Genomic DNA, 25,238 nt, shown 5'->3' with positions numbered 1-25,238 from the left:
CGCCGTTGTGTTCGGATTTTACGAGGTCGCCGCCGTCGTTTGCAACGCCTTACCGTTCTAGCAGACGATGGATAGGAATCGCTGTCCATTTTGAACTAACAGCTCTTACTCATACACTAAGTTTGATAGTAAAAAAAAAATCCTACTTACTTTTTAGTGAAACAGTTTCGCCTTGTAATAAATATAACCATTTGAGTCATAGCAACCATTACACAAAAAAATTACTACGATTCATTGAACAAGACACACCGCGTCAATGGAACCCTGTGGTTTGTTGTATTCTATACGCTGCGTGATCTGGGTTTATGCGGTTTATGTGGGTAATGTTCGAGTCTAGTTAACTTTCTTCACACGTGAATAAACATTAATATTATTATTATATACCTTTACTATACTACTGAAAAAAAAAACAATGATTTCTAATTTAAAATATTTTATTGTAATACTATATAATCTTATCTTAACAGTATATCGTTACGTTAAAAACATACAATATTATTATTATAATAAAATGTTCTCCACCATTATTATTATTGTTATACTGCTGAAAAAAAAAAACAATGATTTCTAATTTATTTTAATACTACAATGATACTAATATAAAATATAACTGGTGGTATTATACCTCTGCTATACTACTGAAAAAAAAACAATGGTATATAAATTAAAAATATAACTCGTCTTAACAATATATCATTACGTTAATACCATACAATATTAATATTATTATTATGAAAAGAACCTCCACCATCATGTATTTAAAATAGTTGATATAGCTGTAATAATATCATTCCTTTGTCATTTTTATTGTGCGAGATTCATCTGATAACAATTTTTCTCCCAATTCATCAAATAGATTTTTCAATAAATTGTTGATTTTAGAATTCGCCTTATTATTTATAAGACCAATTTTAGCAGATCGGTTCACTTTTCGCCATCTATAAAAAAATTAATTATGCTACGTTTTGGTACCAAAATAAAAAAAAATTCTCACCTCTCACTATAGGATAATCCTAATACATCATTTACCAAATATTCTTGTATAATTATATAAGACGTTGGACTCGGTGTTTTAATATTAATGACGCATTTTTGATTATTGTCACGTAAAAGCAGCATCGATTCTTCATAGTTCGCTTCATCTAAAATAACTGCATCCTTTAACGCTTTTTGAAAAATTGTTGACTAAAAATACATAATTTTACTATTTAAAAAAAAAAAACAAAAAAGTATATAATTAAATAATACCGTTTTGTTGTTTTTTGGCTGTTTTCTTATATTTTTGCTAACTACTTTGGGTTTCTTCACTTGTGGTGGATCAAACGAGCTTGATTCATCATTTCTCTGTGAGGTCTCCTAAAAACATTTTTTATATCATTCATATTATTATTTAGTTAACTTACTGCGAAGAAGTCCTCGTTGGATGATTCCAGATTTGACATTTTGTTTGTAAAATAAATTCGAACTGTACTGTCACACAACTACTGTTAATATAACTCTGATGTTTATGTTTTTTCTCGTTTTATACCAATCTTGACAAATAAAAAATATCCTACCATAGTGCTAACGTTCAAATTTGTATGGTAAAAATAACGTAAGCGAAAATATGTACGGAGTGGGATGATTCTGTTTTTTATAATACCATGTAGAGTGTCTTCGAAATAATAATATGAGAAAGATAATTAACCTTCTTTTATTCATTCCAGTTGTAACATTGTAACAATCATTGTACAATAGCTAAAAAAAAAAATTATAAATACGATTCAATGAACTAACCACGGACCACAGAAACCCTACGACTCCTTGCGCGCTACGTGTTACAATCCTTGAGGAACCTAACTGCTATAGGCGTTTAACTATATTCTCCAAGCGAGGTCGATTTAATTTTTATAATAACACTATAGAAGTGGTATATGTTGTGAATGTCTTTAAAATTATAATATGAGGAGGAGAATAACCTCCTTTCGACTGCATAAATACTGCCTAGTCGAGTGTTTTAAACATCAGTCTGTAATCGTCTTTAACCAGTGGAAACACCGTCTCCTGCTAGTGAAGTGTTTTCAACAGTACTATATCATTCTTAGCTATGTAAGTGTAATCATTTTTTACTTAAAGACATTTAATTTTGTACTCTTGTTGTGTAGGGCTATTTAAAAATATATTTTTTATTTAAGTCGCCGTCATTTATTTGATAGCAGTGCTAATAAAAATATATATTTTAATTATGTCACCAACGGATGCATAAATTAAGCTATCAGTTCTAATTTTCTACTCCAGTTGTGTAGTGCTCTTTAAAATAATATTTTTTTATTTAAGTCGCCGTCATTTATTTGATAGCAGTGCTAATAAAAAATAAATATTTTAATTATGTCACCAACGGATGGAAAATATTGAGTGTCTTTAAAAAAAAAAAAAAAAATAGTATGAAGAATGAACATTATGATTCTTTTTTTTTTAGAATATCGTAACAGTCCTCACTACTATCAAGGTATCAAACGCATTCGAAAACTGTTTAATCAAGGTATGGCACAACAAACATCTACGCTTTTATTAGATCCTAAGGAAAAAATAAAAATAATTAAGGCACTAGGCAAGCCTAGCAAACATGCTAGAAGAAGAAAAACTAATAAAAATAAAATAAAAAATAAATTAGATGAAGAAATAATAAAAAAAATGTATAACATAATAAAAACAATAAATGAAAATATTTAAATTTATCAATAATTTTGTTGTTGCTGTATTTGTATATGATTATGTGACTCTTGGTTTTATATTTCTAGTTTGAAAAAAAAACATGAAAATTACCAAAAACATTCGTTTGAGTTCAACTGGTGATGGTTTACAAGAAATAGGAAGATTTAGGTCCAGGTCGAAAACTTTCTTTTTAAAAAATAAGTTAAAGTTTCTAGACTTTATACTTTTTTTCAAATATGCTACTACATTTATTTTACCAAAAATTAAGGAAGCGTGTAAAAATAACTCAATTAAATTTAATCTTCACTTGGATTGTGTGTATGAAAATGTTTTAACTTTTGAGTTGCAAGATATTTCGTTTAAAACAAAAAAACACATTCACAACATCAGGATCAGATTTTACGGTATTGCTGAATAATATATATGGTAAACTTTTGAAGGAAGAAAGTAAATTTGTTGCTAAAGGCAGTGGTTGGTCTCTTCGAAATATTGATGGTATACAGCTGCGCATAAATGTTGTAAATCCTTTAGAAGGTTCATCATACATTCCTCTACCACAAAAAATTCAGGGTAGAAGAGCTATAGTTAACATAAATAATAACGACGAAAAATGTTTTAAGTATGCAATATTGTCTAAGTTTGATAGGCGTAATAATAAAAGTAAATTCTCTAAAAAATATTTTGATTATTTAGAGACTAAAAATAAATTTGATTTCAAGTGTATCACATTCCCAACTTCGATTAAAGAAGTAAGAAAATTTGCAAAGATCAATAATGTTTCCATTAACATATATGGACTAGATAGTAAATCATTAATTTATCCAATACTAGTTTCCGATATTGAAAAACGAAACCATTTTGACTTACTTTTACTTAGCAACACTTCACGACAACATTATTGCTTTATATCCAATTTTTTAAGACTTATTAGGTCTCAAAGAACTAAACACAAAGAACAAATAAATATTTGCAAACGATGTTTTACTATTTTTAACAACACACCTTGTAAGAATAAATTATGGGGGTTTGAAGGACTACGAGAACATAAAAAATTCTGTTCTCAACATAAATTAAGCAGACCAGTTATGCTTGAAGATCATGATGATTCTGTAATCAAATTTACAAATTATATAGCTACTCAACGCGTACCAATAGTGATCTATGCAGATTTTGAATGTTTTTTAACCTCTTATGGAACAGTCAAATGAAAAACAGAAATCTATTAAAACTTTTCAACACAAACCGATGAGTTTTGGCTTTTATGTTAAAATTGATTACACAACCATTCCACCTGAATTAGTTAATGAATTTAAAATACCTAAAAAACCAGTTATTTACAGAGGTGAAAATGCTGCCAAAAAATTTATGGAAGCTCTTATAAAAGTCGGAGAAGAAGTAGATAAATTATATCAGACAAACATAGCAATGAATCCTTTAACTAGTGAAGAAACAAATCGATTTCAAAACGCTAGCAATTGTGAAATATGTAAGCGATCTTTTATCAATACCATAAAAGTTAGAGATCACTGTCATTTTACGGGTAAATTTAGAAATGTATTATGTTTGACCTGTAATTTCAAGTTGAAAAATGTAACTTTCATTCCAATTTATTTTCATAACTTAGCGTACGATAGTCATTTCATAGTACATCAATTAGGAATAAATAACAAACGAATTGATGTTATTCCTAATTCGAGTGAAAAATATATTTCATTTAGCAAAGAAATTTCCAAAACTATGAAAATAAAATTCATAGATACGTTTAGATTTATGTCAGAGCCTTTAAGTACGCTTGCTAATAATTTAGCCGAAGACAAATCTAGGTTTAAAGAGACATTACGATTTTTTTCAATAGATAAATTAGATTTAGTATGTCGTAAAGGTTGTTTCCCCTACGAATACGTGAATAACTGGGATAAACTTGAACAGACTTATTTACCATCCAAAAAACACTTTTACAACTCACTAAATGATGAAGAAATCAGTAACCAAGATTATAACCATGCGAAAACTGTTTGGAATACATTTAGAATAAAAACTTTAGGTGAATATTCTGATCACTATCTGTTGACTGATATTTTAATATTAGCCGATGTTTTCGAGTCATTTCGAAATCTTTGTATGAACACATTTCATCTTGATGCATCACATTATTTTACAGCTCCAGGATTCGCATTCCAAGCAATGTTGAAATTTACTAATGTTGAACTTGAAAGGCTAAAAGATTATGATATGCATCTCATGCTTGAAGCCGGTATTCGCGGAGGTATCTGTAACAGTGTTAAACGACACGTAAAAGCTAATATCCCTAATGTCGAGGGAATTAATTACAATCCTGATAAACCCACGTCTTGGCTTACATATTTTGACTGTGTAAACCTCTATGGGAAAGCTATGCTATCGGTTTTACCTTTTCGTAATTTCGAATGGTTAGAAGATTTATCATTAGATATCACAACAATACCAAACAATTCAAAGTATGGTTATATATTAGAAGTTGATGTTGATTACCCTGAGCATTTACACAATGATCATAACGATTTCCCATTTTTACCCGAATTTACATTCCCACCTAATTCAAAGGTGAAAAAATTGATGACTACTTTTAATCCTAAACGAAATTATGTTGTACATTATCGTTCACTGAAGCAAGCTATCGCAAACGGATTAGTTGTGACAAAAGTACATAGAATTGTTAAATTCGAGCAAAAGAAATGGATGGCACCCTACGTGAAACTTTGTACTGAAATGAGACGAAACGCAACAAATGAGTTTGAAAAAGCGTTTTGGAAACTCGCTATCAATTCTGTTTTTGGAAAATGTATGGAAAACGTGAGAAAACGTATGAATATGAAATTGGTGACAACTGATCGACAGGCACATCGTTTAATGATAAAACCTAGTTTTAAAGATCGTACAATTTATTCTAATAATCTAATGGCTATACACATGTTCAAGGAGAAACTTAAATTTGATAAACCCATATATGTAGGATTAGCTATTCTAGATATTTCCAAAACTGTTATGTATAATTTTCACTATAATGTAATGAAGCCTAAGTATGGTCGCAACATTAGATTATGCTACTCCGATACAGATTCCTTAATCTATGAAATTATTACAGACGATTTTATGACTGATCTCACAAATGATTTGTCACCATATTTCGATACATCAAATTTTCCCAAAGATCATCCATGTTTTTCAGAAAGGAGGAAGAATGTACCAGGTTACTTTATAGACGAATTAAAAAGTTTGATTTTACTTGAATTTGTAACCTTGCGACCGAAACTGTATGCTTTTAATGTTGGAGGAAAGGAAACAAAGAAAGCAAAAGGAGTAAAAAAGTATGTGATTGAAAAAAATATGAAAATGGAACATTATATCAGCGTTTTAAAAGCATATTCTAGTCAAAACACTTTTAGTCAGAACAATACAATAACATATCAATCTATGAACACAATTCAATCAGAAAAACATCAAGTATATTCAAAAAAAAATTTACAAACTCGCACTTGCAAGCGGTGACAAGCGAATAATATTGGAAAATGGGATAGATACAATAGCACATGGTCACTACAAATATTTATGAACATTATAAAATTTAAATATGTAAATAATTTTATATGTTAAAAAAATTATTTAAATAATTCTGTTATTAAGATGGCGCGATTCAACCGTTTCTTGGAAATTTTTCGAACATTTCGTTCACTCAATGTGACTGCAGCAATGCCTGGAGAATTAGCTCTTATTTTTATCTTTGAGACAGACGATGATTTTAATCAAACAATTGATGACGTTTCAGAAACAGATATCATACTATTTTATCATAATAGAGAGCTTGATGATGAAAAACTAAAAAAGATATTTCCATCGTTTGTACCAACGATGGATAATGGTGCCAAGTATGTATATCCTATCGGTCATATCCTTGATGGCAATGCACGTATTGTGCTACGCAAGTGGAGGAATGAACATGCAGGTGGTACATATTATGTTAGGAGAAGACCGGATTACGTAGCCATAAATGATATTTTGAAAATATTTCTACATCCATCCATTGAGCAATTCGATATGAATGCTGCAGTAACCATAAACGATAACGGTGAAGTTTTGTCTTTATTGGCATCAAATCCTGCATTTAAACGTACTGTATGTGGTGGTCATAAAAAACTTAATATGTACCACTTTGAACGGATAGAGTCTACCATTTTTTCTAGACCGGTATTGGGTATTGTCAATTGCGTCCATCATTCAACCACCAATAGAGATGAACGGGTACAAATGAAGTGTAGACTGGATAAAATCTTCCTCGCTGGCTCTGAAAGATCAGCATATAAACTACAAGATCCTAACTGGTTTAACATTTTATATTAGTCAACTAGACACATAAATCTTTAATTTTTAAATATATAACTAAGTTACTATTTTTAATAATTTAATGTAAAAAAATTGTATTTTTATTTTTTTTTTTTTTTAAATAAAAGTTATTTTACAATATTTTCTGTTTTCACCCATGAGTTATGAGATGAATCTAGTCCTAAATACTTTACATACATTTTTCCTTTTGATCTTTTCAAGACACGTTCTATAAGATATGTATCAGGGTAATTAGTCTTTTTAATTTCTTGCTCATAAAAACATAATAAAATTAGCTCACCTTTCTCATCAGACAATTTGTAGGTTATAGGATTAGTATCTAAAATGTTGCTAATAGTAAAAATTTCCGTAGTCCAACTTGGCGTATAAGATTTATTAAAAATGTGTTTATATTTTGATATTCTAACCTTTTCATTTAACTTAAATTTTGGTTTTTTCTCTAAACTTTTGCTAGAATAACTTTTATGTGTAACAGAATGAGGAGTTAATCTGGCTTCTTGTGGAGTACAACTAATTATTCTGTGTCTACTATTATTATATCTGTTAACTAGTTTTGGTAATGCTTTTATCCAGTCCCAACTGCCTTGAGCTGTAAAATTTGTATAAATATAATTTTTTAAAGTTCTAATCACTCGTTCTACCATCCCCGCCTTGATACTACTATAAGTTGAATAATGTTTAATGTTATATTTTTTCATAATATTTTGAAATTTCTCATTATGAAATTCTAATCCAAAGTCCGATTGAACAAATTTAGGCTGATGAGTTTTTAATATTTTCATCATCGCATCTTTTATAGTAATTGCTGATTTATTTTTTAAAGGTTCTAACCATACGTATTTAGTAAACGTATCAATAACAACTAAAATATATTTGAAACCACTATTTTTCCTCGAATGCGCATGCATATCCATTAAATCAATTTGCCAAAGTTCATCCATGAACCTTGTAATAACTTTACGTCTTGGAAATATTTTTCTAGCTGGTCTATGTAATTCGTTGGCTATATCTCTTAAAGAAGTCATAATAGATTAATATGTAAACTAGTTGAAATAATTTTTTTTCTATCACCTTAATTTTTATTACATTATTTTACAGTTCATAATGATTTGCATTAATGACAGAAAATTTATAGAACAAACAATTTATAATTACAACTTGGAAAATATGTCATGTTGTGATTATTACGTTCCTTGGATTCCGGACCATTTAAAACATCAAGAGAAAATCGAGCTGATTAAAGAATATTTTAAGGAGTTGAAGATAGAAGATAAGGATGATGTTGAAGAAGATGAACAAATTGATTATTGGTAATATAAAAAAATGTAAAACATCTTCTATTTTTAAACCATATATTAAAATATTATAGGAATAGAAAAGATTTATTGGATCAGAAAGAGGATGAAGAAGAAGAAGAAGAAGAAGAAAAATTAAGCTGGGAAGAGATAGATGAATGGGTGGATACTATAATTAAAAAATATGATTTATTAATAATTAATTCTAAAAAAATACCACTTCTTTTTTTTAATTCAAATTTAAATTCATTAAGAAAATACTTTTTAGAAGACAGTAAAAATAATTGTATAGAGGAGGAGTGGTAATGTTTATATTTTTTTTTTTTTTTTTAAATTAAACAATAATTTTTCGTTCACGAAGTTCTTCAATTATTGATATTATTTCATTACTTACACCTGTATTCCCAGCCTCTTTAGAAGCCATTAAAAGAGCAAGCCTAGACACTAATTCATTTGGATTATCATAATAAATGATTTGTGTATTAGGTTGTACATTCTTATATAATATACCAGATCCTTCTTTTGACTTAAAATCGTCTGACTTTTCTAAGTCAGTAGGTTTTTCAAATGTGATTGGATCTTTTGAATGAGCAGCTTCCGCTGCCTTTGAAGCTATAAAACTGACATCAAGTTTCGCTCTTTTTGTTGTCTTCAATTGTAACATTTTTTCGGTATAATATGGCTTAACAATAAAAGTCCATTTATAAGATTGGCTAGATTTAGGTCCTCCGTTAACATTTAAGTGAACCTCTGTAGCATCTAATATTTTGTAATACGATTTAAAATCCTGACGTGTAGTTAATTTAGGGTTTTTTTCACAAAGTAACGACCATAGACCTGGGGTCCAATCATAGTCTTTGTCTGCTACATAAATTTTATTGTTGGCAATGAATACTGGGAAATTACCAATTTTTAGTTGATTATCAATATTATCATAACGCATACCATAAGATGGATCATATGATCTTCTATTTGGAGGTAATTTCATAAAATTGTTGAATTCATATAATTGAGGATCAGCGTTTTCCTCATTTGTTGTAACAGATAATTCCTCATCAATAACATTATTCATTTTATTGTCATTAACTAGCATTTTAAGTGGTTCTATAATCGGTTTAAATGTTTCGTTAAATGTATATTCAGAGTCTAAAACACCGCGCTTTAACTCCATAATTTTCCGCTTAATATTATTTTTTGATTCTACCAAATTGTTAAGTAATATTTTGTTTTCTGACATTTTAGCAAACTAAAAAATATTTCAGTTTACACCAAGCTTATATAGACATCAAAACCACGTCTGTACCGACCATCATTAACATTTCTAGTTTTATCTATAACAAGAAAACCATATTTTTCATAGCCCCAACAATAAATACACATTTTTTGAAAATCTAGATAATCCATATCAGTTGAAATATGATCATTACATATATGTCTTAAATTACGTTCGTCTTGTTTGAACACCACTAATAAATTACAGTTATCGCGTACCAATCGTTTTAAAACTTTAGAATGACTTTGAACTAAAAAGAAAACTGAATTAGCACCAAAATGTCTCCCCATACTAAAATAATCTTAAATGGGTAATTGAGTATCACACAACACATCATCAAAAATAAAAATAGAATTTGGATTCGTTATTTGTGGTTTAACTACTTCTTCAGCTTCCGTAAAAATAAACAGCTTCACTCCTTCTAGACCATCAAAAATTTGTTTCAATAAAATATATTTTTCTTGGTTAAGCGTTTTTGTATACAAATAAACGTTTTCAAATTTTAAACCATTTATATGTGTAAGAAGATTAAACATTACATTTGTTTTACCAGAGCCACTAAATCCAACAATAATACATCGGATACTATCTGGTAGTAAAGGTCCATGTCTTGAGATTGCTTTATTAGAAATTTCTGTGTCTATATTTTTAATATTTAATTTACTATTCTGTTCTATAAAACGCATTTTTTTTTTGTATATATAATAGTTGTGAACTAAGAAAAAATACTTAGTATACATAGGAAATGCCGAGAGTGCGAAAGTGTATAACCGGTAAAGGTCTCGTTAATACACTAATAAATAAACTTCCGTTCGAAGCACATTTACCAGGTTATAAATATTGTGGACCTGGAACAAAACTTGAAAAAAGATTGGCTAGAGGTGATAAACCTATAATTCTTCTTGATGAGGCTTGTCGTGACCACGATATAGCGTATTTAAAAAATAAAGACGTAACAAACCGTAATTTAGCTGATAAAAAATTAAAATTTCAAGCGTGGGATAGGGTGAAAGCAAAAGATAGTTCATTCGGGGAAAAAGCTGCAGCCTACACCGTTACTAACATTATGAAAGCTAAACGTAAAATTGGTATTGGTTGTTGCAAAGCTAAAAAAGGTGGTAAATTAGTTGGAGCAGTAAGAAAAAGAATATCTCGAAGAAAGTCTAAAAAAAGTTAGAAAAATTAAGGTACCAAATCAAAGGGGTTCTGCTATACCTTTGATACCAATATTTGCCGGACTTTCAGCCCTCGGTAGTCTTGCGTCTGGTGCAGCAAATATCTATAAAGCTGTTAAAGATTCTAAAAATGGACAAACGAAAAAAATTGGTAAAGGCTTATATTTGAATGTTCGTAGTGGTAAAGGTTTATACTTAGATAAATCAGGTTTAGGTGTGAAGAAAAGAAGAAATATTAAGAAAAAAAACTAATTACTATGCTACCTAATAGATCTCTTTCCTCTCAAGACATTATAAAACATGTTGCACAATTAAAAATTCCACATTTCCGTGGTGTATTTTCACGTGACAGCTTACCAAAAACTATTTTTAAAAACGAATGTGCGGTTATTAACCTTGCTGGAATAAGTCAAAAAGGATCGCATTGGGTAGCTTACTTTAAAAAATATAACAACATATGGTATTTTGATAGCTTTGGTAATTTACCACCACCAATTGAACTCCAAAATCGTTTTAAAGGATACAATATTTTATATAATTACTCAAAATATCAAAATTATAATACATTTATTTGTGGTCATTTATGTATTGATTTTTTACAATGTATGAATCAACAACAATAAGTTTATCAGGTAACACTACAAAGTTATCAACAAATTTTTTTCCATCACTAACTATAGCTGAGGACTCAGAAATAGCATTATTAAATCTTCAGACATATAATTCTTTTCCTAATATTAATGAAAGCAATAATAAATTGAGAATAATTATAAAGAACAATACAATAATAAATAAACGCGATGTTTCTGTAAGCAGTAGTTTTTCACTAGAATCAGATAAGAATGCTATTGATCATAATCCAAGACATTTATCTAAATATTTCACGGAATCATATACGAGTAATATTAATAAATCTTTCGATTATTTCTCAAAAAGTAATGAACACATTCTGAGTGAACAAACGGATAAAGAAATCTTAAAGCTTGAAATAGAACCAGGGTGTTACGAACTAAGTCAAATAAATGAATATATTAAAAACATGATTAAAAAAACCCATCCAAATATTGTATTTAGCATATTTCCAAACATCAATACATTTAAATCGTATGTTTACTGTTCTGAAACAATCGATTTCACTATTGATAATAGTTTAGGACATGTTTTAGGATTTGATGAAGTGGAATTAGAACCGAATAAATTACACGAATCTCAAAAAACTGTTAATATTAGTATGATTAATTCAATAAAAGTATTATGTAGTATTGCTCAAGGATCATTTGATGGTAACAAACCCTCACACTCAGTCTATGAGTTTTACCCTACAGCAGTACACGGATCAAAAATTGTTGAAGCACCTAGCAACTTAATATATTATCCATTGATAACAAATGAAATAAATAATATAACGGTAAAGTTAGTTGATCAGGATCAAAGACCACTAAAGAATTTAGGTGAAAAAATTACAACAGTTTTTCATATTAGACGGTACGGTTCATAAAATGGGGTTGAAATTTTTTAATTTCCAAAACAAAATATTAGATATAAAGGAACCGTCACATAAAAAATCTTCCATTCCCAAAACGAAATCTAACCGAGCAACAAGGAGAAAAACAGAAATAAATCTTACGTCAAAGAATAAAAATATTTTAAGACAACTTGGATTTGAATTAAAAAGTAATCGAAATGCCTGAAAATGATATTTTGGAAGTTGATATGGGTTATGTGTCAGATTCGAAAATAACTAATTTTGATTTTCACTCATATATTCCTTATACTAAAGCTTTTAATAATAATGATGAAATTAGGATATGTGTACAACAAACTGATGTATACCCATATTTACATGAAAGCTTTTTATACATCGAAGGCAACATTGAAGATAAAGATAAAGTAAAACTAGGTAATAATGGATTATCTTTTCTTTTTGAACAAGTTCGTTTAGAATTAAATGGTATCGAGATAGATAGTTCACGAATGTTAGGTATTACAAGTTCTATCAAAGGATATCTTTCAAGTACACTAGATAATTATTATTGTTATGAAAATGCTGGATGGACTTTCAAAAATAGTTCATCCATATCAGCCACAAATGGTCATTTTACAGCATTTATACCACTAAAATACTGGTTAGGCTTTTTTGAGCATTATAGAAAATTTTTATTAAATTCACGAATAGAACTCATATTAACTAGACCAAATAGTGATTTAAATGCATTGATTAAAAAAAGTGATGATGCAACTACAGGTAGTGTAAATATTAAGAATATTGTTTGGAAAGTTCCTCATGTTAGTGTTGATGATAGCCAGCGTTTAAAGTTAATGAAAATAGTTGAAAAAGAAAAACATTTGTTTATACCATTTAGATCATTTGAAACATATACTTACCCTGAACTCGGAAACACGAAAAATGTACTATGGAATTTAAAAACATCAACGAAATTGGAAAAACCTCGTTATATCATTGTAGGCCTCCAAAAAAATCGTAACAATTCAATAACTGCAGACAAAAGCGAATTTGATCATTCTAAGTTGAAAAATATTAAAGTGTTTCTGAACTCAAATGTTTATCCTTATGATAATTTAAATTTAGATTTTACGCACAACGATTTTACATTATTATATAATATGTATACATCGTTTCAAGAATCATATTATGAAAATGGACTTCGAAATCCGATACTAAGTCCAAAATTGTTTTTATCAAATGCTCCAATTATTGTTTTAGATGTTAGTAAACAAAACGATTCTGAAATTTCTTCTACAATTGACTTACGTTTAGAAATAGAAGCTGATGATAATTTAACTGGTGTTAGTGCTTATTGTATGTTAATACACGACCGCATAGTTGAGTATTCGCCATTTACCCGAGAAGTGCGTAAACTCGTATAATATAGTTTTTTTGTTTTGGTTTTAGTATATAAGAAGTCCTTGTCACTGTTAAGATCTCTATTTTTAAATTAATAATGGATTATTTTGGTCATCATATAAATCATTTCAATGATATCGGAGTTGGTAAATATTTAAATTCGAAATTAATTGATTTGGAAAATAGTATAAAAAATTCTATCTTAGAAACTCAGACTGGTTTAAAAGATAGTTTAGAAAAAAAACTAAATACACATAATGAATCAATAACTAATGTTTCAAAAAATACAATAGAAACAATAAAATCTGAATTAAATAACTCATTCAAAGAATGTATCACTAGTTTGGAAAATAAAATAAATATGACGTTAATGAATGATGAATTAGAAAAAAAATTAGAAAAAAGTTTAGACAAAAAAACGAATGATGCTATGATAAAATTAGTAAATGAAGCTAGGGTTAAATTAAATAAAGATTATTATGAATGAATGATTGTTTAAAACTTTAGATGCTTGTTTTTTTTAAATTAACCGATAAAGCATACACGCCGATTAGAGGAAGTCAACATGCGGCTGGATACGATCTAAAAAGTGCATACCAATATATTGTAGTAGCACATGGAAAAGAATTGATTAAGACCGATCTACAAATTGTGGTACCACATGGTACATATGGACGAATTGCACCGAGATCAGGATTAGCATGGAAACATTTTATTGATGTTGGAGGTATGCTTATAAAATCTAATCACTAAATAAAATGTTATATATTTTTTTTTTTAAATCCTAGCTGGAGTAATTGATCAAGATTACCGCGGAAACGTTGGTATTCTCCTATTCAATCATTCTGATGTAGACTTTATCGTTCAACGTGGAGATCGAGTAGCACAACTAATATGTGAAAAAATTGTGTATCCAGAACTCAGGGAACTTCGGTCATTAGATGAAACTGATAGAGGAGAAAAAGGATTCGGTTCTTCAGGATAATTTTCATGTGTGTTAGGTAGAATTTATGTAATTTAAAATTGATTTAGCTTTGAATAATAGAGACAAAAAACCTTTATATAAGTTTATTTTATACTATACAGATTGATAAATCATAAAATATTATAATTATTATGATTAATAAAAGGTATTATACTATATAAAGAGATGTTGTTATTCATTTCTAGTTTAATTTACTACAATTTGTAAAAATGGGCGGTAAAGCCCCAAATTACTACTACTCACCCCCCATAAAACTGACAGCAGAGGAGAGAAAGGCGGTATACGACGCAAGACAAATCGGGACGGATCCCGTATTAGCGAGAGGCTGCCAGAAGAACACTGCTGGAAGGGTGACAGGGACAGTGGTCAACCACAAAAAATGCTGAATGGACGAGAAGGCTAATCAAGGACATAGTCCCATGGGTAACTAGACGCTTTGGACAAGTAAATTACCACCTAACACAGGCATTAACAGGGAACGGGTGCTTCCCGGCATATCTGTTAAAATGTAGGAGAATAGAATCACCCAACTGCAGATATTGTGATAATACCCGAGACGATGCGGAACACACAATTTTTCATTGCGACGCATGGGAAACAAGGAGAAATAGAGTTAGGACGGTGCTTAACACGGACCTCAGCGTAGACAATATGACCCAGGAGATGATGAAATCAGAAGACAATTAGAGGGTGGTCGACGAATTTGTGAACGTAGTGATGCGGAAAAAAGAAGAGGACGAAAGGCAACGGGAAAGGCAGCCATAACCAAGTTGTTAAAAAGGAAGATACTTATAAAATTATTTAGTTAAGCTATTGTATACTGTACGCCGAAGGCGAAATATTAAAAGGATAGAGCATTTTAACTTTGTACCCCACCAAAAGATGTAAGCCCATAAATATGTTTTGGTTTAATAAACGATGGGGGCTGGGGGGGTGAAATGACTCACGTCTGTGCCACCTCCCAGTTCTCGATACCGTGTAAAAAAAAAAATGTTAGGTTAGGTCCTCCGCGGGGTCCACCTTGTCGTGGTGGGGGGGCCCTCATGGGCTCTTTATTGAGCCTGTCCTAACAGATCCTGGACAAAACGGCTTGCCTTAATTGGCCGGTAGGTACGTGGTCCACCTTTGGACAAAATAAAGGACCACACAGAAGGAAAACTGTAGTAAACCATGTGTTTAAAGTTTAATGATAATGAAAACAAATAACTTGAGCAAGGTTACTGCTACAGGGATGTCGGATATTCCAGAGCCAGCAGCTGGGGGCCAGTGCCCGCCCCAGGTGTCGTTATCGCGCGTAGGCACTTTAAAGGCAGGAGTTCACGGGCTCCTGCCGCCAGCAATTGTGCTGGTAGCGCAACCGTTGATGAGAGTGCGAAACAGGCTCTCATCGGTGGCGAAAAGGCCACTGACACTGCTGTAAGGTCACGTCGGAATATCGTAGCGAATGAATCAACTGGAGGAGAATCCAGTAGAAACTCTGGAGGTTCAAATCTCCCGAAGCCCATGGGAATATTTGCACCCTTTATCGGGAGTGGGGGCAAGTATGGTGGCTTTAATACGGACGCCCATAGGAACCAGGTAAGGAGAGCGGAGTCGCAGGAGGGCGGATTTCTGTCCCGCATGAAAGAGATTCTGGATTCTATATGCCTAGGATCGAACGCGGCAGTTGGTAGGGTTAAGGCCCATACCGTTAACGAGCGGCTTCTCTCATATGACCTGACTGATCTCCATGAGCTAATCTGCACCGTTATGGCGAACCGGTCTGAGGTTGACCGGATCAGAAGGGCGGCCAGAGTAGCTGAAATGGAGGCAGTAGCTAGGTGCGCCGTTATGAGAGAGAGAGAGCGGAGGTGGCTGCGCAGGCCAACTCAGTTCGAGATCGCGACGGCGGCGAAGATCCTATGATCCAGGTAATGGAGAGGATCGGCGCAGCTGTTGTCGAGCGCGTCAGTGAGTTGTCCTTGGAGGTCGGGACCATTAACACGTTCGCTGCGTTTGACGCCTATAGGCGTCATTTTGTTCGTTCGTATGTGCGGATGACTTCTGAGGCGTCATTTCTGTATTTATTTCCAATGTGTTTTTATTCGGACAGCGTTATGTATTTATCTTTTATTTTAGGTCAGCGTTGTTCAGTGTATATTCCTGTATAAGTTTGTGAAATCCGTATCATGAATTTTCTATTTTTAGGCCTACGATAACATTTTAATGAGACATACTTTTGCTCTGTTATTTCCTTTAAATATATAAATATTTTATCAGTTGTTCGTGCCCGGTTGAACTTGAAACACGTAATTTTTGTTGTTTTGTCATACTTTTATTTTATAAGTATATGATAATTGAATAAATTAAAGTATATTAATATTTTTTTGATACAATATGAGCGATGAATTAAATCAACCTGGACCATCTCGGCCCAAACTTTTTTGTACAAGGAATCTGGGATATGAAAGTAGAATCGAACAAATGCTTTTCGAGTCCGAAAGTGACGTTGATTATGAATCAGATTCCGATAGCAATTATATGGATGATTCTGAAAGTTCTGAAAGTGATGCTGACTCTGTGGAAAATGCAGGTAATGGACATTATACTCCTATACAACCTAATACTGTGGACAGTGAAATGGGTATTCGTTGGTTAGAAGAAGAAACGGATTTGCCAAATTTTAATTTTATAAAACAAAATGCATTATTGGTTCCGATACCAGGTGACGGGAATCCTATTGATTTTTTTTTTTTACTATTCGATGACGATTTTATTCAATTATTAGTCGAAGAAACTAACAGTTACGCTGAAAAAGAGTTTTTACGTATTGGTAGTGCTCCGAGGTCACGTATATCGATGTGGAAACCCACGAATAAAGATGAAATGCTGACTTTTCTAGCTTTGGTTATTCATACTGGTACCATAAAATTAAATAGATTAAACGATTATTGGAAAAAGCACCATCTATTTGATATGACTTGTTTTTCGAATTATATGGGCCGTGATCGATTTTTAGTATTATTGCGTTGTTTTCATTTTTCCCCAAATATTGATATCCAAGACCAAGAACAACCTTTAGATCGTTTGTACAAAGTTAGACCTTTAATTGATTATTTTAATAACAAAATGAAATCAATATATTACCCTAACAAAAAGCTTTCACTTGACGAGTCGATGGTTTTGTGGAGAGGGCGCCTAGTTTTTCGTCAATATATTCAAAATAAGCGGCATAAGTATGGCATAAAACTATACATGCTAACTGAACCGAATGGGCTAATTATCAAGTTTGCTATATATACTGGAGTACTCGATGATATGGGAGGGAAAGGTCATGCCGCTAATGTAGTTTTGCATTTGATGTCTGATAAATTGAAAAATGGTCATTCATTGTACATGGATAACTATTACAACAGCTTTGATTTGGCAAATAAATTAATTCGGGAAGTGCCCTTGTACCTCCAACGACCTTAAGCTCGTATCTCTCGGAGCGGGAAGCCAGGGTTGCGTGCCCAGCACTAGAAGGCGGCGAACTCGTAGTAGACGTCTCCTGCGGGGTTTCGCAGGGATTCGGCAAGACGGTTGAAGAGGTTGAGGGCCGTGTTAATGAGTCTTTGCGCGCCGTGGCGGCAAAGTTCCGGTCGCTAGACCTTCAACTGGCCGTCGAGAAGACGGAGGCGGTGTCGTTTAAGAGGAACTACAAGGACCGGCTTCCGCGTATCTTCCTCAACGACGTTGAAGTTGAGGTAAGCGAGACCATGAAGTACCTCAGGGTAGTCATCGACCGCAACCTTAGCTTCAAGCAGCACGTCAAGACGAAGACTGCTCGTCAGCGTTGTCCACTCCATACTATTGAAATGTAATTAATATTCTAAGGTAGTTTTAATGTGATTAGCTTAGTATGTCGAGGAAGACACTATTGTATGTGAAATCTTAGAAAGTATTTTGTATAAATTGATTTAACCTAAATTTATGATATAAATACCTTTGTATGTGGACAAGGGGACACACTCGTTCCACAGCTACATTTTGTTAATGTGCTTGTTACTATTGACTTATACATATATCTATATTGTATTGTTATTATTGGTTTAACTTGTGACTATAATATTAACCCTATTATTACTCAAAGTGTTTGTTTTTTGTTTCTTTTGTGTTCCACTCCAAATAATCTCAACAGGTTATAGGCCCAGACCACGATACTCAAAAGTCAAACATCGAATACTGACTAAACAACCAATACATACTTACTGACTAATGGTACAATTCGATCGACGTCATGAAAGATTCGGTTAGGTAGCGGAACTCCCAGGGTGATTGATGTGCACACGAAGACGAGCATTATTATTTTGTTGTAATCTATTTAACTTGTAATTAGAATAAGATATATGTGAGCCCGCCCCGCGAAGGGGAAAAGGGGATTTTTTCTATTAATAGTTGTAATTGTTTCAATAAACGATGCCTACTGAGGAGGAAGCAGTGCTTACGCAGTTCCCTCCCCAGACTGGGCGATTCAGCAAGAAAAAAAAAAGGTTAGGTTAGGTTAGATTAGGTTAGGTTATGCATCCCCGGGTGACCGTCGATAGTTCCACCCGCACACGCAACGGCGCTGTGCTCTTACAGCTCAAATGCACCCCCGCGCAAGCGGACGAGGTGGCCGCCAAGCTGAGGGGAAAGCTAGGATTGGGAATCAGGGTCGGCAGACCGAGTAGGAAAGTGTCGATCCTGATCCTAGACGTCCAGGAGTGGGTCGAGGCCGAGGAGTTGCAAGCGGCAATTAGGTCAGTCGTGAGCGAAGGGCCGGCGGCAGAGCTCCAGGGCGAAATACCGTTGCCGGTGATCACCCGGAGCGAAACCGGCACCGGCGGGTTTGGCCGCATGGCAGTCCCCACGAAGGTGGCTGTTCAGTTGGCTGCAGTGAAGAAGATCCGGGTCAACTGGAGCACCTGCCGCATCAGGATCCCCGAGGACAAGGGACCCAGGTGCTTCAGGTGTCTGCAACGCGGGCATATGGCCACCGGATGCAAGGGGCAGGACCGCACCGGGTGCTGTTTTCGGTGCCACGAGACAGGCCACAAGGCGAAGGACTGCCAGGGGCCCGTCGCCAGGGGCAAGCGTATCGACTCGAGTGAAGAGGGCCGCCACCGTCCAGCCCCCTCAGTCACAATCGAGGACGTAGGGGTTAGCGAGGACGACCGGGAGCAGCGGAACTCCCAGTCAACATCGGGAGCGTAGGGAGGCAGTGCATGAGGTTTCTGCAAATTAACCTCAACCACTGCCGACTTGCGCAGGACCTCCTAACCCAGACGGTCTCGGAGGAGAGGGTCGATGTGGTAATAGCATCTGACCCTCATGGCGTTACCAACGACGTCGGTGGCTGGATCACCAGCGGAGGGACCAGCCGTGCAGCGATCGGGATCTTCGGTAACGGAATCCCGGTAGCGGCCATCCAGCGAGATGACGAGTACGTATCAGCAAGAGTAGGTGGCGTACACATCTACAGTTGCTACGTATCTCCGAATCGAACTTCAAGACAGTTCACGGCGTTTCTCTAGCGACTAGAGGACAGCTTAAGGATACTAGGGCCAACCGCAAGAGTCATAATTGCGGGGGACTTCAACGCGCGCTCGGCAGCCAGGGGTGACTGAGAGACCGATGCGCGCGGAGATGGCCTGGTATCCCTTGTTGACGGGCTGGACCTGGTGGTGGTCAATGAGGGAGTGGAACCCGCATTTGTTGGAACGGGCCGATGCTCAATAGTAGATGTCACGCTGGCAAGTGAGTCTTTTATTGGAGGGCTGAGTGGGTGGAAAGTGCGGTCGGAGGAGGACAACCACTCCGACCACCACACCATACAGTTCGAGATGTTGATTGGTAGGCATCCCACCCACACTACTCAACATCTCAAAGGCTGAAACACCGCCAAGGGCATCGACAGGGACCTCTTCACCACGGGGTATCTTCACACCCAATGACCCCAACGAGCTCGTGGAATGGTGGGCGGTGGAGTTTGAGAGGCGTGCCACGGACACCTGCAACTTCGCATTACCCGCCAGGAAGGGTCCACCGGGGGCAAACCCCCGGCCCACTGGTGGACGGCTGAAATAGCCGAGCTCAGGAGGACGTGCACGAGAGCAAGGAGGGCCGTCAAGCGTGCTGCCACGCGGGAAGCGGCAAGGGGTGGCAGAGAAGCCGAGAATATCTCTGCAGAAGCCCTGACGGCGCTCAGAGAGGCTAGGCGGAACCTCAAGCTGGCAGTTCGACGCAGCAAACGGAGATGCTGGGACGAGCTAGTGCAGTCCGTGGACCAGGACCCGTGGGGAAAACCCTATAAGCTAGTAATGAAGAAGCTGAATGGGGCTCCCGCCACAGACCAGATGGAAGCCGCCACTCTGGAAAGAGTAACGAGTGCTCTTTTTCCAGACGACGGGGCCTTCGTTCCGGTTCCGGTCCCGAGGCCACGGACCGACAACCATCCCGTGTTCACGCGGGAGGAAGTCGGGGTTGCGGTCGTACGGGTAAAGAGCAGGAAGAAAGCCCCTGGTCCGGACTGCATCAACAACGCAATCCTTGCGGTGACATACAAGGCTGACCCGGCCTTCGTGGTCTCCATGCTCAACGCCTGCCTCAAGGCGGGTGGCTTTCCCACTCGTTGGAAGCAAGCACGACTAGGCACGGTCTTATGTGCTACCGCCTCACCCAGTTGATGTCAGGGCACGGGTGCTTCAACGACTTCCTCCACAGGATCGGAAAAGCACCCAGTCCAACATGTGCACACTGCAACATGCTGGACAGTGCCAACCATACGCTTGTAGACTGTCCCGCCTGGGCAACCCAGAGACGGGAGCTCAACGAAGCGATTGGGGACATCGACCCGAGAACTATGGTCCAAAAAATGGTGGAGAATGCCGAAGCCTGGAACGCTCTCGCCCGTTTTGCGGAACTCGTCCTTCGCGAAAAGGAAGAGGCAGAACGGGGCAGACAGCGTCCCAACGGGTGAACGGGATAGTCCAGGGCGGCGGGTGCGTGCGTCACCGGCCCGAGAAGACACAAATCTGTAGCATAGCATTAAAATATATAGTATAGTGTATAAAGTAGTTGTTAAGGAAAAAATGTAAATACAATTCCGTCGGGCCCAATGTGCATATTGTTATTGGGCCACCAACCGGAGAGGGTGTGTTAGTTTAAGATCTAAATGTTTAGGCTTAAGGCGAATGTTGAGTGGGTGTGTGGAACACCCACAACAAAGTTGTACGATTTATTGGAAAATAAATGGCATCGGAAAACTGGGAGGAAGTAATGCCTCAACAGGCAAGTACCTCCCCAGTTTTCTATAGATGCATGTAAAAAAAAAAAAAAAGGTTAGGTTATACAAGATAGTGCAGTGGTGACTGCTGTGGTGAAAGGACGTGCCCGTGCATAGCTCCCATGTTTTGTTATTATTTTGTCGTTTCTAATTAGCAGTTTTTTACGAAGTAGGTATCAAAAGAAGCGGCTCGCGCTCCTGAATCCGGCAATATTGGCCACCCCCTAGTATAACATACTAAAGTGACCTTTTAACCCCCCCAATTTTTCGAATTTTGGATCATAATAATATAACTTAAATAAAAATAAAATATTTTTATTTATAAAAATGTGTTGTTTTTAATTTTTTTTTCTTTCCAATATGTATGCTAAACCTTCCTGGTGCTGGGTATCCTTTCACATTTTTTTTATATGCTTAACTTAGTTTATTTTCTAAATTTGAAATTTACAACACATTTCCACATTTGTACAACCAATATTTCATTTGACATAACTGTTACATAATAAACACAATACATAATTATTGTTCAAGAACTTGTAATAATAGTATAATAATAAAACAAAAATTTAAATTAGATTTTTTAATTTATAAAAATATATTGTTCTTATCTTTAAAAAATGTCTTAGAACTTTAAAAATAGCATTGTACGTTTCTGGATTTATTTTTGACTGTGGTGAAATTGCTGTACTGAACTTCAAATCGTTTTACTCTCTGCCTGATGCCAAATATCTTATAGTGTGGCAACAAGTCTTTCTGTAACACTGACAGCATCTCTCAAATGCGTATTTTGTTTAGTGATCAATGGACTCACTAAATTTTATAATTCATAGAAACAATTGTGATCCATTCTTAAAAAACTACGAAAATCATCACCATCCAATTCCTTAAGTAATGTGGCTGAATTGTTTAAAAAGCCATTATTTTGCCCATATTTTTCGGTTTTTTTCTTTCGTAAATGTTAAAGATAATGCTATTAGAGCAATTTCAAGTTTTTGTTGGTTAGATATCGGAGGCGTAATTGATTGTGATTTGTGACACTCGTCTGCGATCAAACTCGACATGCGAACACAAGTGGACACAAATTTGACTGACTAAATCGCGTGGTGGTCATATTGTCTGTAAGCGACACATGATTTGTTCAGGCTATTTGACGGGCCGACCAAATCATATATTTTATAACGAATGAATTCATTATGTAAATATTGACTTTCAATAACTAAAAAAGTAATAAATTATGAATATTTTCACATTTAATCAATAATTTAGTGTTGGGTGACAATTGTCCCCAACGCGCCAAACCACATTACAAATACCGAAACGCCTAACGTAGGGTTAATTGTTTGTAGTGAATAGATTTTAATTAATGTAATTATGGGAGCTTGTGGTGCACCTAACTGTAGTAATTCCCGAAAAAATAATATTAAATTATTCCGTTTCTCTAAGGAAAAAACCAGAAGGGACAAATAGGTGCATAATAGTAGGCGAGATAAGTGGACACCAACAGCTCATTCAGAATTATGCGAAGTAATTATTATTATTTTATTAATATAATTTCCATAAATATAGTAAAAGTATTTCCTATTATATTAGAATCTTAATAAGTCATATTTTGTCATTTATTCCTGAAATAATTATTTCCTTAAAAATTAATAGCAATATTAATATAAATACATTTTTTTGGGGATTTTAGTTTCATTTAGAAAAAAAGTTAATTGGAGTTGCAACGCCAAGATAGTATCATCAAATTAAAACCGAGTGCAATTCCAACAATATTTGATGTGCCAAATCCACCTACTAGATTTGAGACCAGACGGAAATCTGTTTATAAGGTATCTAATTTTTATACAGATAACTATGAATTTTTGTATAGATTAAATGTAGGTACTTAATGTGATTCATACAAAACGTGGGGTGCTGTTCTATTATGTTCTTTACAATTAGAATGAACATAATAAAACTATAACATGCAACACCTTAAGCTCTCATGGGCGTTTACCCAAATAAATAAATACATTAATAAATAGAAGTGCTAGTACTAAAAATAATCCAACTTTAACTGTAAAAAATATTTTGATTATTTTGTTTCTCAAAATAAGTGCGCTAAAATCGATACAAGAAATATACGCGATCGCGGAAAAGGCTAAAAGTGGAAGATTTATCGGGTTTCTTATTATTTTATATGGCCGCTAAAGTACTAGACCCAGATACACGCCGTTTGTTCGAAGCCACGGTGGCGCAGTCTACTATACCAAATATAGACGATTTGATTACCTTTGTTCGCCAGCGCTGTCGTATCTTAGAAAACATTAAGGGCTACAATAGCGATAAAAAAGAACACGTTAATAAAAATAATTTTAACAAAACATATACACAACCGAGAGCTGTATTAACCAGGACCACTGAATCACCGAAAGACTTTAAAAAATGCCCATTTTGTTCAGACTCCCATCCGGTATATCGGTGTAGCGAGGCCGCTGTCAAAGAAAGTCTCTGTTTTTCGTGTTTGAGTAATCCTTTAACATATTGAAATTGAACCACGCTAATAATCCGACCCTTCAACGAGCTTCAATGAGTCTTATAGTGAAATATTAATAGTACTGTCAGAAATAGAAAAGGAAGAAACTGAAACACCAGTAACTCGAAGTGAAGCAAAAGGATTACGGTCAACAGTTTGAGTACTTGGAAACTAATTTTATGGCTGTATTGTGGGGATTCTTACTTAGTAGATAGAATGCTGTGAACAAAAAACTGCAATGCATTGAAATAGATGTAGTCATTGTTTTGGAATTGTATGATTCATTAATTGAACTAGTGACCACTCAACGAGATGAATTTGACAGTTTTGAGGATCAAGCACTAAATCGGTCAGAAATAAAACAATATAAAACTAGTATATCGAGGAAAAAAAAGAGAACAATACAGAGCGGTGATAGCAGAAATGAAGATTCTGAATTTAATATTAGAGACAATTTTAAAATAAATACTTGGTTATTCTTGATATATTAGGAAATGAACTTATAAAAAGACGACAATCTTATGTTTCATTTTGTGAACCTTTTTTTTCTTAACTAGATTATTTCAAGTTAGTTCAAATGAAATTAATGAAAGGTCAAATAACCTATGTAAAAAATACCATACAGGAATTGATGGAGAAGATTTAAAAACCGAGTTAATACGTTTGAAAGGACATTTATTGATTAAATTTGGCCCAGAAAAGCAGTCTCCTTTAAAACCTATAAAAATTTGTTTACGACAACGACTTAAAACCTGTGTCCCCAAATGTAG

General features: G+C 34.6%; 1 protein-coding gene across 1 annotated transcript; it reads left to right on the top strand.

Annotated features, from left to right (window-relative positions):
- The first annotated feature begins 14,190 nt into the window (after positions 1-14,190).
- LOC126839959 (deoxyuridine 5'-triphosphate nucleotidohydrolase, mitochondrial-like) lies at positions 14,191-14,722 on the top strand. The gene is made up of 2 exons (XM_050575429.1): positions 14,191-14,410; positions 14,472-14,722. The coding sequence occupies exons 1-2, from the start codon at positions 14,191-14,193 to the stop codon at positions 14,666-14,668; spliced, it is 417 nt and encodes a 138-aa protein (XP_050431386.1). The 3' UTR covers positions 14,669-14,722.
- The last annotated feature ends 10,516 nt before the right edge of the window (positions 14,723-25,238 follow it).

This window comes from Adelges cooleyi, unplaced genomic scaffold (assembly GCF_023614345.1).
Source record: "Adelges cooleyi isolate 19-005CV unplaced genomic scaffold, UGA_ACOO_1.1 ACOO_flye_CR_arks_rails_tigmint_CR_PRNA_316, whole genome shotgun sequence".
Classification (NCBI taxonomy): domain Eukaryota; kingdom Metazoa; phylum Arthropoda; class Insecta; order Hemiptera; family Adelgidae; genus Adelges; species Adelges cooleyi.
The sequence above is the reverse complement of the archived record's forward strand: the minus strand, read 5'-3'. Positions and strand labels throughout refer to the sequence as shown.

Excerpts from the sequence above, each read along its gene's own strand:
- LOC126839959 (XM_050575429.1), top strand. The coding sequence starts at position 14,191 with ATGCTTGTTTTTTTTAAATTAACCGATAAAGCATACACGCCGATTAGA. Across the intron at positions 14,411-14,471 it reads ACATTTTATTGATGTTGGAG|CTGGAGTAATTGATCAAGAT; the intron begins GTATGCTTATAA and ends TTTAAATCCTAG.